The sequence below is a fragment of the Balaenoptera physalus genome (genome assembly GCF_965194825.1).
Source record: "Balaenoptera physalus genome assembly, chromosome: 3".
Lineage (NCBI taxonomy): Eukaryota > Metazoa > Chordata > Mammalia > Artiodactyla > Balaenopteridae > Balaenoptera > Balaenoptera physalus.
Genome location: NC_138890.1, coordinates 76,057,863 through 76,077,681, shown reverse-complemented (window position 1 = coordinate 76,077,681; position 19,819 = coordinate 76,057,863). Strand labels below are relative to the sequence as shown.

Sequence of the window (19,819 nt, the reverse complement as noted above, 5' to 3'; positions counted from 1 at the left end):
TCCAATTTGGATTCCTTTTATTTCTTTTTTTCTCTGATTCCTGTGTAACTTCCAAAACTATGTTGAATAATAGTGGTGAGAGTGGACAACCTTGTCTTGTTCCTGATCTTAGAGGCAATGGTTTCAGTTTTTCACCATTGAGAACGATGTTGGCTGTGGGTTTGTCATATATGGCCTTTATTATGTTGAGGTAAGTTCCCTCTATGCCTACTTTCTGGAGGGTTTTCATCATAAATGGGTGTTGAATTTTGTCAAAAGCTTTTTCTGTATCTATTGAGGTGATCTTACGGTTTTCCTCCTTCAGTTTGTTAATATGGTTTATCACATTGATTGATTTGCATACATTGAAGAATACTTGCATTCCTGGGAGAAACCCTACTTGATCATGGTGTTTGATCCTTTTAATGTGCTGTTGGATTCTGTTTGCTAGTATTTTTGCATCTATTTTCATCAGTGATATTGGCCTGTAGTTTTCTTTCTTTGTGACGTCATTGTCTGGTTTTGGGGACTGGTGCCTGTGTTCTGGTGGATGAGGCTGAATCTTGTCTTTTTGGTGGGGAGGACCACATCCGGTGGTGTGTTTTGGGGTGTCTGTAACCTTTTTATGATTTTAGGCAGCCTCTGTGCTAATGGATGGGTTTGTGTTCCTTTCTTGCCCATTGTTTGGCATAGTGTGTCCAGCACTGTAGCTTGCTGGTCATTGAGTGGAGCTGGGTCTTAGTGTTGAGATGGAGATCTCTGGGAGAGCTTTTGCCATTTGATATTACGTGGACTGGTAGGTCTCTCGTGGACCAACGTCCTGAACTCGGCTCTCCCATCTCAGAGGCACAGACCTGACACCTGGCCGGAGCACCAAGCCCCTGTCTGCCACTCAGCCAGGTACGTGGGGAGTTTCTTGCCTTTTGGGATGTCTGAGGTCTTCTGCCAGCGTTCAGTAGGTGTTCTCTAGGCGTTGTTCCACATGTAGATGTATTTCTAATGTATTTGTGGGGAGGAAGGTGATCTCTACTTCTTACTCCTCTGCCATCTTGCGGGTCTCTGACTTCACTTTTTTTTTTTTTTTTAATTTATTTATTTTATTTTTTTGGCTGCATTGGGTCTTCGTTGCTGCACACAGGTTTTCTCTAGTTGTGGTGAGTGAAGGCTACTCTTCTTTGCCGTGCACAGGCTTCTCATTGCAGTGGCTTCTCTTGTTGCGGAGCACGGGCTCTAGGCACGCGGGTTTCATTAGTTGCGGCACGTGGGTTCAGTAGTTGTGGTGCACGGCCTTAGTTGCTCCGCGGCATGTGAAATCTTCCTGGGCCAGGGCTTGAACCCATGTCCCCTGCTTTGGCAGGCGGATTCTTAACCACTGTGCCACCAGCGAAGCCCCGACTTCACTCTTTTTTTTTTTTTAATTTTTTAATTTATTATTTATTTATTATTTTTATTTTTGGCTGTGTTGGGTCCTCATTTCCGTGCGAGGGCTTTCTCCAGTTGCGGAGAGTGGGGGCCACTCTTCATCGCGGTGCGCGGGCCTCCCACCACCACGGCCTCTCTCGTTGCAGAGCACAGGCTCCAGACGCTCAGGCTCAGCAGTTGTGGCTCATGGGCCCAGTTGCTCCGCGGCATGTGGGATCTTCCCAGACCAGGGCTCGAACCCGTGTCCCCTGCATTGGCAGGCAGACTCCCAACCACTGCGCCACCAGGGAAGCCCCCTGACTTCACTCTTGATCCAGCATTGATAGAGCCCTGAGGATGCCTTCTGCTTTTGCATTCTCCTTTGGCCAGCCTTTGTAGTGTCCCCATCCCCCCCACCACCTCTCCCCTCACTTGCCCCACACTCCCACCCCTACTTTTTCTTGACTGGTTTTGTTTCTTCTGGGAACACCTGCAAACTGCCTTCATTGCCCGGGAGGGGGCTCCACACATTGCAGGTGAGGTAGAGGACGACCAGCCCTCTCTTTCCCTCCTTAGACGAGTGCCCACACACCTACAGTGGTTTTCTCTGTTGTCTTAACCAGCAGAGCAGCCTTCTCTTGGTCTTGCATGGATGAAGAAGGGAGAATAGCCTTTGATGAGAGGGTTCTCAAAAGATCCTAGTGACTTCATTTTTAAAAGGCCAACTATCCAACTTCTAAAGGCTGAGTTTTGTAATTTTTATATGACTAAGTTCATTTTTAAATTGACATATTGTAATTATAAAATGCTTAAATGAAAAGGTAAGGAACGTAAAATTTTCAGTGTGAAACAGAACTTCGGAGAAGACTTAATCACTTCCTACTCAGTCTTCCCCATCCACTCCAAACTCTTTGGAATCCATAGTTTTGCAGTCAGCAGGATTCTTCTGCACATCTGATCAAGTCGGCTCCTGCTTCAATCACTGAGCAGCTCCTCATTGCTCATTTGGTAAAGGCCAGTCAATCTCTAGTGTGGCTTAAGGGGCCCGCTGTGGTCTGGCCCCTCCCTACCTAAGGACTATTCTTGATACTCCTTCCCCCCCTCCCCCGCCCCCCCACCCCTCGAGCTCCAGTCTAACAGTCTGGCTGCTCAAGTGAATCTGCTTTAGTTAAGTAACCTTCCCCCTTGGCCCTGTCCACCTCCACTCTCACCTCTCCCTGAGGTGTCAGGTCTCAGTTTCTGCACCACTTTCTCAGGGACTTAGCCCTGACTGGGATGTCCTATTTCAGCCTCTCAGTAGTCTGTCCTTTCCCGCAGAGCATTTATAAGACTATGCATTGTGTTGTGAGTTCACTGTATGCCCAGTGTCTAGCACATGTTTACATGTAGTAGTGATCAGTACATTTTCACTAAATAAATAAATAAAGCAACTAAAGCCAAAGTGAGAGTAAATGACCTATCCAGGAGAGCATGGCTACCTAGTATCAGAATTAAGACAAAACCCACAGCACTTTTCACTGTGTCTGGTTTTTGTTTCTTTATAAGGAGTCTGTGTCCACACATGTGACTTGTTCATTCTGATTGCGTGAGGAATATGTGCTCCTGACTCTGTTTCCAGGGATCTCTGCTTTTTGTTTCCAGCTCCTCTGTGGAGTTGGATCCTTCTGGTACATTTTCTGTGGCCCCTCTTAAGGTTCATCACCAGAGCCCTGCTTTGTTCTCTTGGTGTTTTAAAGCTAGAAGTTGTATGTTTACCCACTTTTCTTAATTCTTTCAAGTGACTATTTCAGATTTAGTGTTTATAATTATTTGTGCTTTGTGTTTTAGAAGCTTTTACTCTGAGTCTCGATCTTGGTGCTTCCTTGTAAAATACTTTTCTTTGAGTAGTAGATCTGGGGTCTTTAACATTCTGCAACTCAGATTTTATGTTAGCTACTTCTCTGGCTTAATGACACCCCTGCCCTTATTGACTCACTTTAAAGACAGGGGCTGTTTGCTTAACAGTGGCATGTAGTCTGTTTTCCCAAAATACAATCACTGACCAGAAAGTGGGTTGAATAGTAATCCTTCTTCACACAGGCTGCCTGGAAACTGTCAGTTCAGCCTTATCTGGTGGGTGATTTGGGATGTGGGCTCGTCATGCTTGCACGGCAAACTCTAAGTCATGATCCTTTTCCTCAGCTTTAGACTATACAGAAAATTTACTAGCTGGCCTTAATTTTGTTATTGAGATTGACAAAACTTCATTGTGATCCCTTTACTCACTTGCTCTGCAAATACTTAAAGACTGCATTTGCTCCCCCTGGGTAAACATCTTTCCTTGCTCCTCAAATGCCATAGGGAAAGACCTCTGGTCCTGCCGTGGCTTCTCCATGGAAAAGACTATCTCATGTGACAGTGGTGTTCTTAAAATGTAGCATCCAGAGTGAAGGGTGCTTCAGTATGGACGTAGTATACAGGTTTTCAACTTAGAATTAAAGGAATAAGTGTATCGTTTGTTTGCCTGATTGTTTCTGTTCTTCATTTTTTCCCTTGACTTCAAATTTGGTTCTTAGACCTTCATGAAGGAGGATTTGAAGAAAGCACTGCAGTGTGGTTTTGAGTTTGCAGATGTTCCTTCAGATAATGGTGGTAGTGATGATGCTGAATATAAATTTTAACGCCTTGTGTAAGGACCCTGTCCAAAATCCATTAGCACAGATTTCCAGAAGTCATGAAGGTAAGTTCTTCACATATCAACTAAATTCATATAAGGTAGAATTAGAGTTGTTGCTGTAGCTTTCTGGTAAATTGCAGGCACCATTTTGAATGGTGCTGACAAACCAAGGGACATCATTAAGAGAAATGAAGATCTTTCTGGAGAGTGAAAAAGTCACAGGGACAGGGCTCCTATGGCCTATTCACTAATTAATTTTGTGGAAAGGCTGCCCATGATCATATTCTGGAAGACAGACCGCTGATTAGCTATGAGACTTTTGAAAAGTCATTTACTTTTCTCATTTGCAGTCTTCTCCTGTGTAAAACAGTGATAGTAACCTGCTCCTTCTGCCTCTCATGAGTTAATAAATAATATAACAGTACTGAGATAAGTATGTTCAGTGATCGCTACATGACTACGAAATGTTTCAGAGGCGTTTTGGTTTGGGGACAGTGGCTCCATTCAGAGTTTGTTGTTTGCCCAAGGCCAGTGTTAAGTGACCGAATAATGAATGTTCCACTGTCTGCCTATAGATAGAAAACCAAATTATATAGTTTGGATGACTGTCAAAGAAGCTGTATCCTCCATTCACGTGTGCAGCTTATTCCTTAGGACATTTCGGAAAATTAATTTGGTTTATGTCACTGGAATAGCACTTTTACATATTGCTTTATATTATTAATATTAATTATATTGTCCTTCTTTTCTAAATTTTAAGCTTTGGAAGCTCTGTGTGTGTGTAGTACTGAGCCTAGCAGAGATTAAGAATTTAATAACTAGTTCATAGAACTTTAGAGCTGAGAGAGCACTTAGCAGCCATCTTGTTTAACATTCTCACATATTTACAGATGTTGGGAAAAAGGAGATCCAGGAGAGTTAAGTGGTTTACCAAAGTCACAGAGTCCTGGAGAAAGATCAGAATGTAGTCTTTCTGAAATGTCCTTTCCTACTCTTTCCAGCATAGATCACTGCCTTTGAATAAAGTTTCAATGCAGGTTAAAACTTGTGTTTGAAGAGAGCATGCTTTATATACTGTTTTAAATATGTCTCTCCATATACAGATTCAAGGGTGTATATATCTAATCCATAGAAAATTTTATTTTATACTCTTAGTGCAATTACAGCTTTTTGCCACTTATTAAGACTTCAGAAGTACAAACCCGTAGCTCAGTAATTGCTTTCTTGAATCTGCCTTTAATAATTACATTTAGTAAAGCTGTATCGAAAATTAGAAAGGCAGAGACTAATGGAAAACTAGATTTTTCACTGAATTAGAAAGCAAGACAATCCATATATTGACAACACTTCAAGTTGAAACAGATCAGGAAAACTATTTTGGACTGTTTGTGCAAAGAGGCAAACCTGGGCCTGATGCGCAGTGGCACCCGCATTTTATGGAAGCAGAGAAACTCCAAGAGATTTCATGTAAATTGGATGTTGAGAGGAGAGAGTCCAGGTCTGATTTAGATGTAAGTCATTTGAATCTTTTAAAGCCAGGAATTTCTCCTTGGTACTAACAAAGAAGTCAAAAATGAAGAATTGTGTTAACGAAGTAGGAATATCTTTGAATTAAAAAAAGCACAAAACTCAGTTGGAGGTCATATCTTGCACACAGAAGAAAACCTGAACAGGAAAGTAGTGGAGGGCTTGTTTTGACTTACTTTTGTGGGGTTTGGTGCAGTGTTTTGACTTTGTGGCCAGAAAAATTAGTCATTTTAGTTATATTTATGTCAGAAAGCATATTAAAGAGATCCCAACAGTAGATTAACTCAGGGTGGTTCAGATATTAGGAAAATAATTAAAATGAGATATAATGATGTTAACTAAAAAAGCAAAACAAAACCGGTACCTCTTCTTCACCTGTCAGATGGACAGTGTGCTTTTTGCACAGTAGCAGGAGAGGGGCCAGCTTGTAGCCGGCTGACGGACTAGCTCCCCACTGGCACCAGACTGGCTACAGACTTCACACACATTGGGACCCAAAGAACCCTTCTCATACTGTGGAGGCCCAAGGTTATAACAACTTTAGAAAAATGCCTTCGGAAGGACCTGATTTTATGTTCACTTTATCATGGATATCCTAGCTGAATCTTTTTAACAGTGAACTGTTGGCCACATCCATCCCTTCCTGAGAGTGAGTGCAAGTGTTTGCTCACAACCTCTGACAGTGGGATGTTGTATGTTCCCCTCCAAGGCAAGGGGACACGTCTAGAAACTAGAGAGCTCAGGTAAATAGTTCTACACAGGTTCTACTGCATTCGCTTGCAGGCTGAGGAAGAAAGAGGGGTGAGCATTTTGTAAAAGAAAAAGAAGCGGTGGGATGAGAAGACATGAGAAGTGAGCAGAGGGCATGTGGTCCAGTCTTTTTCAAAGCCACTGTCTGCCCCACATGAACCTGGGGCTTACATTTGATACAGCCCTCTGATTTCACAGCCAGAAATTACACACAGGGACTTCTCTGGTGGCGCAGTGGTTAAGAATCTTCCTGCCAATGTAGGGTACTCCCACGGGTTCAAACCCTGGTCCGGGAAGATCCCACATGCCACGGAGCAACTAAGCCCGTGCGCCATAACTACTGAGCCTGCACTCTAGAGCCCATGAGCCACAACTACAGAGCTCTCGTGCCACAACTACTGAAGCCCGTGCGCCTAGAACCCATGCTCCGAAACAAGAGAAACCACCACAATGAGAAGCCCGTGCACCACAACGAAGACGCAAGGCAACTAATAAATAAATAAATTAACTAATTTTAAAAAAGAAATTACACACAGGGTAGAAGAGTAGGGGAGGGTGGGTAGGGTAAAGAGCAGGGTTGTCTGCCTTGAGAACTGAATTTGCTGTTTGGTAAGAGAGAGAGAGTGTAAGACAACTAACTAAATTGAATCTGACCCTGAAGGTAGTGATTTTTGAACAGTAGGGGTTAGCATGCACGGTTAGTTGTGAATGAGTTAGCATGTGTTTGCCCTGATCAGTGTGTAAAACAAAGCACAAGAATATGTGCATATGGCACAGTCTGTGCCTTAGAGTGGATGTGGAGAGAAATATATGTGACAAAGCAATACACAGTCATTACGATATACATAAGTAAAATAGTAGGATGTTAGAAAGCATCTGGTCAACCCCCGCATGTTATAGATGATGAACAGGCATAATGCTGAGAAGTGAGTTTTCTGTCTGTATGGCTAAGTGTCAAAGAGGGACCTGGAACCCAGGATATCTGATTCACAGCTTATTTTTCTCATTAGAGAATATTTTCACTCAAAACTTCAAAAAACGGTTTGAGATATAAATCTTCAATGCAGAAGAAAATTGGAGAAAAAATTCTTGACAAGTGAAAAGAAGAAAAAACATTATCCATCCCTTCAAAACATTTTGGTGTGTTTTTTTTTCTTCCAGCTTTTTGGGTACATACACATATCCATACACTCTTATGATAATATATTTCCTTAAACATGAAAATGTACTCTCTCTATAGCCTGCTCTTATTTTTAAAAATTTTATCATTTTTCTACTAAATATTAGGTCGTTTACATTTTTATTATTATGAAAATAGTTTTTCACTTTTAAAAGTCATATTTCAATTTCAATTTGGTGCCACTGTGTTGAACAAATAATTCATATCCACTTATGTTCACATATTAGTTAAGAAATAATTATACATTTTTTGTTCTATGTCTATTCTTCATATGTATCTTTGCAGATTAATTTACTTTTGCAATATATCCCATGAAAAGTTGCATAATGAAATGAATATAACTCTTCTACTCTGAACTATGTTTAAATTGGATATACTATTTATCTCTGAGGGCGAAGCAGCTCTTCTGTCTGGAAACGCTTTCATGTGTCCATATTACACTGATCTTGTACATTTTCGTTTGTAAAATTTAGGATGGCCTTGGCAAAGCCGTGGTGAGGAGTAGAATGCTCAAACACTCACAGAGCAAATGTTTGGAAAAGGAATGAACGAGTGGTGGCTGGAGGTGTTAGTTCCCTATCCTGTGAACCATTTATTTTGGTCTGGGAAAGGACTTCACCAGAGAGTTTCCTTCAAATCTGTGTGTTGTGCTCTGAAGGGGAATGCCTGGCACGAGGTTCACAGTTACACTGGCTCTGCCTGTGCAGAAACACTGTGGAGAGAAAGAAGAAAATGATCATGTCCAGTTGATGGAGGTAATTTAATTGTGAGTGTCTAGCACATTAAATCTAGAGATAAGGCTTGGAGAAGAAACTTTATCCTTCCTGCCCTCAGGAGCAGTTTTAGAGTTTTCACACTTTGGCTGCTTTAGATTTAGCTCAGTCTCTTGGGAATGACAGGAATTAGACTTAACGCATTTTCCGATTCTCTGTAGAGACCACCTATATCGCTAAGGGAAAGTGACCCATACAAACAACAGAATCTTGCAAAATGATTATATTTTTACAAGTCAACACCTTTTCTTGAATCCATTGTTCTTTCTTTAAAGGAGTCAGGCAAATTAAGTGATTATGACATATCTTGTTACTAGGAGAATCTCTTTGTTTGGGATAAAAGAAATCAATACAAGAAACTCTTGGAATGTCCTTTTCTTTTTTTCCTCTTCAGCAGTTCCTAATATATGTGCTAGAAATGCTGATTCTACATGAAGAATGGCAGTGATACATGCTGAGGCCTGGCCTCCTTAGATTCCAGACTTCTCTCTGAGAGTCTTTGGCATTGGTGTGTGTTATATAGATTTAGAAAAGTTGGTACTTGGTTAAACACAGAAGTTTAGTTATAAATTTTTCATTAGGTAAACTTAGTTTTAAAACAATCATGTATCAGTGCATTTTTAAAAGTAGGTTAACTTAAATGTTTTTTTAACTTAAGTATAGTTGATTTACAATGTTTTGTTAGTTTCAGGTGTACAGCACAGTGATTCAGTTATGTATATATATATATTCTTTTTAGATTCTTTTCCATTATAGGTTAGTACAAGACATTGAATATAGTTCCTTGTGCTGTACAGTAGGTCCTTGTTGATTATTTTATATATAGTAGTGTATATACATTAATCCCAACCCCCTAATTTATTCCTCTACCCCCTTTCGCCTTTGGTAACCATAAGTTTGTTTTCTATGTCTGTGAGCCTATTTCTGTTTTGTAAATAAGTTCATTTGTATCTTTCCTTTTTTTTTTTTTTTTGATTCCATATATAAGTGATATCATATTTGTCTCTCTTTGGCTGACTTCACTTCACTTCATATGATTATCTCTATGTCCATCCATGTTGCTACAAATGGCATTATTTCATTCTTTTTTTGTGGTTGAATAATAGGTTAACTTAAATTTAGGATGATAAATAAAAGCTCTTACTAAGTTAAGTTCTGTGATGCAACTTTATCATCTGCATATGCCATCTTCTCAGTGCTGCCCACTCTGACCATTCTATTTAAAATTACAACTTTCCCCCCAGCACTCCCAGTTCCTTTTACTTGGCTCTGTTTTTCCCCTCATACCAGGTAATCACTTTCTAAAACATACCGTATAATTTACTTATTTTTAAAATATATCTATTGTTATCTGTCTCCCCTGCTAGAATATAAATTTCATGAGGGCAGTGTTCTTTGCCACTTTACTTCACTGATAGATATCAGACACCTTGAATGGGAATTAGCACATAGTAAGTGCTCAATAAATATTTGGATAAAGCAATGTTATCATCATCATCTTTTTTTTTTTTTTACAGTGTAACAGTTTTAAACCAAACATATATTGGGAGAGTAAAATACTTGATAAATGCTTTTGTTTTTTAGGAAGAATTAAAATATGGAGTTTTGAAAGAAGGTTGAGAACTCTACAGTCTTTAAGAGCTTCCTTTCTTTGCGTAGATGGGCATTTTAAAACTGTGGATGTGTGCCCTCTAACAGCTGTTTGTAGAATAGAACCGCTTCTTTCCCCTTAGCAGGAACAACAGGGTACCTCTTCAGGATCCTTGATTGTAGAGCCTATAAAATGGTCTGCATTTTTTTAGGGCACAGATTTTGATCCTCTCCACCTGCTCCCTGCCCATGTTTCAGGGCTGAGCAGCAGAACTTTGAAACTGGCAGGCGTATTGCAAACTGCCTGTGCCCAAGTAACCTTCCTCTGTGGGGTCCAATGAGTACCATAAGTTCAGTATTGAGAGAACACAGGAGGATCTTGAATCTCATCTCCTTGATGCCTATAGAAGGGATCCGACTCGCCATGGATGACCAGTAATTCTCCACCACCCAAGCTTACCTTTGCACCTTTTTGGGTTAAAAAAGTAATTATCTACCTATTTCTGTTTATCTATCTGCATATATATATTTATGTGTATATGTATGTATATCTATATAGAGGGAATACTTTAACTTTTGAATTACATGATTTTTTTGGTGAGAATATGTTTTTTAAGAAATAAGCATAGCGCATCATAGGACTTCATGGTGTGTTAGAGAAGTGAAGGCTATTAATAGCCTCAAATTCCATTTAGATTTGGGAGAAACCCAGTGATATTCGGGAAGAGACTAGAATGTGTTGAGCGCCAGTCATGTGCCAGGCTGGGTGCTAAGTGCTTTATATACCTCGTCTTATTTATTTACTCTATCACCAGTCCTAAGAAATAGGTATTATCATCCCCACTTTCCATATGAGGAAATTAAGGCTCCAAGTGGATAAGCGATATCTGTAAGGAATCACAGCCGGCAAGTGCCTGATCTGGGTGTCGGGGGTGTCTGACTCTGGCTTGGCATTCTTTCCACCATATCGTGTAGCTTCTCCCAAATGGTACTAATTATTAAGACTGATAGCTTCTTTTTAATAAAAGGTCTGTATTTCAAAGCTATTTTCATAGCTCTCGGGCCCTCATGAACAGTATTCTTTTGATCAGCTGCAACAGACTTTCTACAAGAAGCCATCTTATTCCGCACTGTCTGCCTCTGTCATGTCTAACTGACTGATTGTTCTCTCTAAGAAAAGTAACTCATCTTACCCTTTTCACTGTCAGACTGCTGAGCTGGACTAAGGTGTAGACATGTTCTTCCCAGTGTGTTGTCCTGCCCTTTGTTACTTGCTCACTTTCCTTCCTCATTTATTTCCTGTATTCACCTGCTTTGTCGCCAGGTGCTCTTCAAGGCAGTGGGGCTACGACAGTGAACAAAATAGATGAGGTTCCTGTCCTTAGGGAGCTTATAACTTAGTGCGGGAACAGACAATAAACCAACAAGCTGACCAGCCAACAAATTGTGTGTGTGTGTGTGTGTGTGTGTGTGTGTGTGTGTGTGTGTTAATGCCAGACCATGGTAAATGCAAAGAAGAAAAATAAAGCCAGGTCTCGGGGGTAGAGAAGGGTGAGGGGCTAGAGTCACTGTTTTAGATGGAGTACCTAGATAATACCTCTCTGAGAAGGTGACCCGGAACAGCAGTTGAACAAAATGAGGGGAAAGCTTTCTAGGTAGAAAAAAAGCACTGCAAAACTTAGAGTTGGCCTTCCCAGAACAATGTTTTTAAATATAATAAAATCACATTAAACTATTTTTAACTACAAAAAAAACCAAAAAAAAACGAAAACCAAGAAAACGTAGAGTTGGGGATGTGCTTGATACGTTTGATGGTCAGTAAGGAGGCTGGTGCGGATAGACCAGGGTGAGTAAGAGGGGTGTGTTAGGAGCTGAAGAAAAGAAGGGGGCTCTGAAGCTGGCTGGTATAGGGCCTTGTGGGCTGGAGCAGGGACTGGAATTTTGTTCCAGGAGTGATGGAAATCCATCGGAAGGAGCTCAGCAGGGAAGTCACATGATCTGATGCCTGAAAAGGGCTGCTGTGGCTGCTGTGAAACGCAGATTGTTACAGGACAGGAGTGGAGCAGGGAGACCAGCTGGGAGGCTGTAGAGAGAGCTCTCGGGCCTGGATGAAAGAAGGACTTCAGATTCGCAGATGACACACGTCTTGGCAAAAACACTGGCTCCTGATTTGGATGACAGCATCAATTTTCAGAAATGTTACAACATCCTTGTATGATGGGTTGAAATGGACATGATCCTATTTAACAGGTCATTTGTAAGCCTGACCTCAGTTCTCACAACCACTTGTTCCGGAACTCTTGGGAAAGACCTGAAGTTTTATTTGACCTCCAGGGCCCTGTGATCCAACAGTGAGATATGGCTTCCAGAAACATTCAGAAAAATACGGGTCGAAGATATGGAATCTTAAACTAAGATGGAGGGAAGTCAGGGTTCCTCTAAGTCTTAGTGGTCAGGCCTCATCAGGAATGCAGGGTTCTGAGTGGGCGCTGACAGAGGTGAGTGCAGAGGCTACCACGTGGGTGCACTGCAGGCTCAACTAGCTCTGGGATGGGGAGAAAAGTACCTTCTCCCTTGTAGAGATGGATGGGTGTGGTGAGTAGGTCACACTCCTGAGGAATCATCTCTTTCCCTCTCTATCCACCAAGTCTCCCTCCCCCGTGCTGATAAAGAAACAGTTGTAACAATGACTAGATGTTAATAACGATATTAATAGATAACATTCTTGTTTGAATTCTTGCTAAATGCCAGACAATATGGTAAATTATTGACACTGATAATCACATTTAATCCTGACAACAAACCTATTTGAAAGGTACCATTATAAACTTCATGTTATAGGTGGGGAAACCGAGGTTTGTAAAGCTTAAATAACTTGCCCCAAATCATGGAGTGTTAGCCGAGCCCAGAGGAGAGCAATAGAAGACACAGGATTCAAACCCAGGCAGTTTGATTCAAGAGCCAGAACTCTTAGCCACTGTGTTATACTGCAAAGCTGCTGGGTGAAATAAAAATATTATTATTGTAATTTATGCATATTATGGGCTAAACAGGGTTTTTTATGAGTTGAAATCTATCTTTTATACTGATTCTGTGAGAAAATCTGTGCTGAGTTTTGAACTACCTCAACTATGGATTTGGGAGACACAATCCATTCACTAGTTGGGAAATGGCTATATATCCCCTCAAGTCCTGGATTCTACAGTTTAGGGGGAACAGTGACAAACTATATTTTAACTGGAAGGTGGTCAGTAGTGCAAGACCTGAAGACCAGGTCTTCTGAAGGACAGCTAGAGGAGCTAGAGAAGTGTAATTTGGAAGGGGGAGACTTTTAAGAAGTAGCAAAGGTTTCTCATGCTAGAATGGAAAACCATAAGCCCTGATAAGATCTCAAGACCTCAAAATAAACTTCTCTTCCTAGGTGATCAGATCCAGTCTTCTGATTTTAGATCACATTCACACTTTGATGATTCCCAAATTTATATTTCTGGCCAAGACCTCTCCCTAAGCCCCAGACGTGTTAATTCAGTCCTACTGAACATCTCCACTTAATGTCTATCTAACACGCATCTCAGACTTAACGCGGCCAGTGCAGGGCTCCTGTTTGCCCCCAAAGACTGTCTTCCCAGCTCAGTTACTGGCACCACCATCCTTCTGGTTGCTCAGGCCCCAAACCTCACCATTATATTTGATTTCTCCTTTTTTTTCTTTTTTTCTTTTTTTTAAAGAAACTCCACATCCAGTTATCCGCCTGTCCTGTTGTTTCTACTTCCACTCACCTCTCCCCACCACCGCTCAGACCTTCCCTCTAACTCTTCTCCCTCCTCATCACTCTCGACATATAAACATGTCAAGCATTTAATCTTCCACGTGCCTGGACCACCCTGCTCGCACAACCAGATATTCTCACTTCCTTCAGGTCTGTGGTAAAGGGAGGGATGGGCCTCCCAAAATGTTTACACCCTAATGCCCAGAACCTGTGAATATGTTTCCTGACATGCAAAAGGGACTTAATGGATGTGATGAAGGTTAAGGACGCTGAGATCACAGAGACAATTTAGATTATCTGGGTGGGGCCAATATAATCCCATGAGTTTTCCACTTAAAAGTGGAAGAGGAAGCAGAAAAGTAGATCACAGAAATGTGACATGAGAAAGTCTTGATCCTCTGTTCCTGGCTTTGAAGATTGAGAAAGGAGACCATGAGCTGAGGAATACAGGTGCTTTCTAGAAGCTGGAAATTTTGCCCTTAGCTGATAGCCAGCAAGAAAATGGGACCACAGTCCTACAACCACAAGGAGACAGAAACTGGTTTTCTCCCAGTGAACCACCAAAAGGAACCCAGCCATGCCAATACCTTGATATTAGCCCAGTGAGACTTGAAGTGGAGAAACCAGTCAAGTGCACTGGACTTCTGACCTATGGGACTGTGAGATAATGAATGGGTGTTGTGTTTGTTACAGCAGTAATAGAAAACTAATACAAGGTCTCTGCTCAAATACACCTTTAACAGTAAGACCTTCCCTGACCAGCCCATATACTAGCCATACACACTCTCATCCAGCCTCTCTCTGTCCTTATTAACTCTGATTTATTTTTCTCCGTAGCACTTATCATCAGCTAGTGTGCATTTATTTGTGTGATTGTCTTTGTCCTCCTTCTGTTAAAATATAAGTAAGCTTTGTTAGGGATCTCTGTTTGTATTGTTCACTGTTTTATCTGCAGTGACTAGAACTGAGCCTGGCACGTCCTAGAATTAATCCTTGTTGAGCAATTGATGAAGCTAGCCTTTTGTTTCCTCTCCAGCCTCTTGCAGAGATGCTCTTCTTACAGGCTGGCTGTACTGCCCTCAGCTTCTTCCATCCTCTTACCTTCTGCTTCAGGGCCTTTGCACATGTTCTGCCTATAATGCTTGCGCCTCCTTTTTGCCTACTTTTACTGTAGATCTATTCAGAAACAGCTCCTGAGAGAAAGCTCCCCTGATCCCTGAGAGCAAATCTTGTCCTCTCTTATACACTCACCTTTTTTTAAAGTAAACGTTTCATATTGAGTATAGCTCAGATACCTTTTTATACTTTTCCTTTATAATAATATAAAGGCTAGGACTATGAGTTTGCTCACCATTGTTTCTAGTGATAGAATTCTAGGGCTTAAGATTGTGGAGTTTGGAACCAGACTGTCTGGGTTTATGAATCAGCTCCTAGCTCAGCTCCTAACTCTGAAGTTACGTAACTCACTCTGACTTGGCTTCCTCACATATGGGGTGGGAATAATAACAGTACCTACATTATAGGATCTTGTGTGGACTAAATCAGTTAATAAATGAAAGTGCTTTGAGCACTGCATAGTCCATAGTAAGCACTCAAAAATGGTAGCTGCTGCTGCTGTTGTATAGAGCATAGCAGAGTGCTTGGCACATAGCAGATGCTCAATGAATATATATGGAAATACAAAAATGAATTTCATAAGAACTTGATAGTTGTATTAAAAATGAATAATTATCACTTATTAGATTTACTCCAGTGTAACTTCAGAAGGCAGAAATTTGATTAAACTTTCTCCTAATTACAAGAATGATATATGCTCTAGTGAAAACTGTAGATTATAGAGAAAATTATAATAATTTGTAATAAATTTATAATAAATTATAATAATTCTACCACTCAGACATCATTTTGACCTATTTCCTTTGTTATCTTTTATGTATATTTTATATAGGCAACAGCATAGTATGCATAAAGTATTTTATACTGCTCTTTCAATTAGTATTATATTACAAATGCTTTCTCAAAACATCCTTGTAGGTTCTTCTTGAGGATTATTGTCCCCTAAAAAAATTCCATTGGCGCACATAATACATATTTATATGAAATAGTCAAGAGGAATACATTTGTTGAAAATTAGAGAGTGTGACTGTATTTTAAATAATACGATTGTGCCACTTAGATGATCTGTTTAAGGGGAAGGTATGGAATACAGTGATGCCTGACGTTCCAGAAGGCTCTGGGATGGAGGTGGAATTTCACTTGACTGATGAAGGGAGGCTAGGAGGACTCCTTGGCAGAGGGAGACTTCTGCGTGAACAGAAGCCCTAGGGTAGTCAGTGCCTAGAGTGGGGAAAATATAGGAAGGACTTGGCTGATTGGCTCCTGCAGGAGAGCTATGGGAAATAAGATTGAATTGATGTGTTGGGGCTGGTTCTGGAGGATTCGGGAGGGAGGTGAAGAGTTGCTCCTTTTTGCAGAAGCCAAGAGCTTGTGATAAGGAGACACAGTCTATAACTAAGTAGTTTGAGAGAAGAATGATGGATTGTTTTGCTCCTCTGTATGAAAGTTATTTCAACCACAAATCCATTCCTTAAGCAGCCTGTCAGGAAGGCTGTCCTCAAATACCCATGGAAGCCCTTCTGTTCTTCCTGCTGGCATCTTTGTCGACCACTTCACAGTTAGCAATTCTTCATTCCATTTCAGAGCATCTTACAAAGCGCCAAGACATTTATTATCTGACAAACTAATACAGTAGACATCATTTTATCATTCTTATTTTATTAATGAAGATACTGTGGCTCAAAGATACTTAGAGATTTGCCCAAGTTAGTAGTACAGATAAAACTTATCTATTTTCCTTCTTTCAAAACAGGTCATAAAATAGAATAATAAAGCTCATAAAGCATCTATCTTCCAGAACGCTTGTTTAGCACAGTATGTGATTTATTGCCATAACAATTCAGGTAAGCAAAGAACTAGCAGCATTCACATTTTATAGAAAATCTAAGTCAAAGATTTTGACTAATAATGATATTGAAACTAATGAAAAACTGTGTTAACAAATCAATATGTATGACCTGATGTATTTGAGTGCATTGTTTCCCTCACCCCGAATTGATTGATTGGTTTTGTGTCATAGATATGGCTGAAGAGGAAAAGAAAAATGAAGACTTTTCATAATCAAGTAATCAGTTGGGGAGCTAAAATTAGTCGGTAGTAGGGATTAGACTGAAAACCTGTAATTCTATAAATATCAATAAACTCAACAAAATGTTTCCTTTATAACCAGAGAGATTTAAAACAAAAACATTTAGCAGAGGTTATATCATTTTTAGGCTATCTAAAAGTACTTCATATACATGCAAAACATTTCAGCATAAACATGTAAAAGGAAAAATAAAATGTCTAGTACCTTCCAGAACCAGGAGTTAGTTGAAAAGTTGCTAATTTATTTTAAGCACTGTTACCCTAAGTAATATATCTGAATCTCTATTTCTTGGTGTCTTAGAAAATCTCTATGTCCCTCCAGTTAGAAATATGAATTGAATTCACTCTGCTTCTGTATTTCACTCCCCTCCACTCCATTTTCACTATGTATATGATTTTAATTTCATCATTAAAATTATAACTTTATATTTGTTACTCTGTAATTTGAACCACTTTCTTCATCCACCAATTTTTAAGCAGTGTCCTTTGACTGCCAATTATGTAAGATGAAAAGATTTGGACCCCATTTACTTCCTTTACACCCAATTCCTCCCCCATTCATCTATTTTCTGCTCGTTATGCCATTATTTTTTACACTGACAAAAAATATTTACAGTCTGTTCTGTAAAAATAATTGTCTTCTGTGTTGTATAGGTTGATTTTAAAAGCTGAGTTCAATAATTAATGTTCCCAATATTATAATTATATATGTGTGTGTACAGATATTTATATTTTCACTGTGTAATCAAGTTTTTGGAACTGTAAGGAAGGAAATGTAGCCGTATAAATTACTAAACCTGTACTGCTCAGTGGAGAATATTTCAAGCATTACTTCAAATGGACACTCTTATTCTCTAAACTGTACCAGGTCATGTTACATTTATTTTGCTTTATATTTGGAACTGTACCTTGTATACAGTGTTGTTTAGTTGGTTTTCTTGGAATTCCTAAGCACTTTTTTTTTTTTTTTTCTTGGCAGAGAAAGGTGAATGCTTTGATGCTGTCACTAAAACCTTTTTAATGATAATAGGTGTTAATCATACCCATTTTCTTCTTGAAAGCATTCTTCTTGGAACCCTTTGGCTTCTTAATCTAATTTGAATACTTTTTAGGTTGCATAGCTGGCATTTTAGTATTCCCCCCACACCCCCATATTGTTTGTAGATTAGGTCCACAGTTTCTTGGCTTCTTTTTTGAATTCCATTTAAAAAAAATCTTCAAAGAGAATTTCCTGAATGTGTACATAGTACATAAAATACTCTCCCTCTTGCATGTCTGAAAAGAGCACTTTCCTGGCTTCCTGGTAGAAAATTTGCCTGGATATGGAATTCTAGGTTAAAGATCATTCACCATCAGCCTTTGAAGGCATGTAAAGCCAAAATTTGGAACCAGGTTTCCGATAGATTTCTGTGGATTCTTTTGTTACTCTATAAACCAGGCTACTTCAACTACAAGCCTTTCAGTTGTAGAGGAGAGCCTCAGGGCAGCCTGTGAGGAGGCCAGCTCCAGATGGCCATGAAACCACTGTGTGCTTTCTGCTGAGTTGTCCTCAGCTTCTTAGAGTAGCAGCCACTTTATAACATTGTCTTTCTTTGTACTCATTTACTCCTTCCCTGGATCAGAGTCTTTGATGATAACAAAAACAATGGCTGGCCTTTTCTATTACTGTATTTTGAGTGCTTAATTTTGATTAATCTTTCCATTGGCAGTGCTATGTCTTCAGTAATTTTTTTTCGAAAGGCTGTGTGGGTTATTTGTTTTCTGAGTTTGTCCACAACTGAGATTGACTTTTTGTTGCCTTCACATGTGAATAATAATTTGCATGATTATAAAATAATATTCTCATAAAATTCTGCAGACATTGCTCTACTTTTCGGGGAGCGGGGAGGCATTTAGTGTAGCATAGAAAAAGTTTGATCATCCTGATCTCTGTTCCTACTTTATTCCATCAGTATATTGGCAGTAATTTTTTTTCATTGTTGTAATTTTAAAAGATCCAGAATATTAGGTATATTATTTTCCCTGGGAGATGGTAAACCCTTTTGATCTTTCCAGCTTAGGAAACAGGTTTCTTTTGTCTTTGATGTTTGTTCTTGCTCTAATTTTGTTTTTGTTTTTATTATTTTTGTTCTTTTATCAGTGATTTTAATCATTTTGAGTCCTTTTTGGTATCATGAATTTTCTTTGCAAAGAAGAATCATATTAAAAAATGTATATGTACACACAAATTTAATCAGGCCCAACTCTTACACAGCTGTTCTCTAGTGGCAGTTATTTAGAGAACTGTTCTTCTTTAAGCAGTGGTTTATTTGAAGCAATATGTTTTTCTCTTAAAAACATTTTAAAATTTCTGAAATTTAGGTGTTTTCAAAGATACGGAAAAAAAAGTTGTTGGCAGCTTCTCCACAACCGAAAATAGTATAATTAAATTAATAATATCTCGCAGTTTGGCATCTTAGAACAGAGGAAATTTGATTTAAGGCTGAGTAGGAACAAATTAAAATTTTACACTAGTTTTATTGAATTTTAAATTTAGTCATCAAATATCATAAAAATTTATGATTACAGGGTCTCTTATCATCTTTGCCTTATTTAAAAAAAAAAAACTTTGTGTGATGTGAATTAATACCTTTGAGAGCTTGGCCCTCAATAGGCACACATTAAAACACTTTTAGAGATACAACTTTTTATAGCATCTAAATAACAGCCTTTTAAATTTTATCTTTCTTGCTTATTCCTACTCAAGAAGGAGAATATGTTGATTTCAAGCCCAGAGTTAATATTTGGTACATCTTGTTCTAACTGAACAAATACTAAACAAACAAACAAGCAAACAAAAAAAAAATATATATGAAAGGTCACTAAAACTTAGTTTTATATAGAATCCCCATCTGTATTTGGAAGGCACTTAAAAGTTATTTATTAGACATTTTTATTTAGGAAAACTTTTTTTTTTTTTTTGCTTTTGTTGAAAGTAAATAACTTTGTAA

At 39.3% G+C, this 19,819-nt stretch overlaps 1 protein-coding gene and 1 long non-coding RNA gene across 10 annotated transcripts in view; one reads left to right on the top strand and one right to left on the bottom strand.

The window, feature by feature from the left end:
* LOC309658894 overlaps window positions 1-19,819 on the bottom strand; it is a 202,582-nt gene that overhangs the window by 50,300 nt on the left and 132,463 nt on the right. The window lies entirely within an intron of this gene.
* The window catches only part of SNX24 (sorting nexin 24), a 172,987-nt gene that overhangs the window by 55,321 nt on the left and 97,847 nt on the right, over window positions 1-19,819 (top strand). Inside the window, exon 1 of one of the 9 annotated variants that reach the window (XM_082457925.1) lies at window positions 3,313-4,099. The exons of the other annotated variants lie outside the window; for them this stretch is intronic. Coding sequence (XP_082314051.1) covers window positions 4,094-4,099 — 6 coding nt within the window. The 5' untranslated portion in view covers window positions 3,313-4,093. Of the gene's footprint in view, window positions 1-3,312; window positions 4,100-19,819 lie in introns of those variants that run through there. 9 annotated transcript variants of the gene reach the window in all.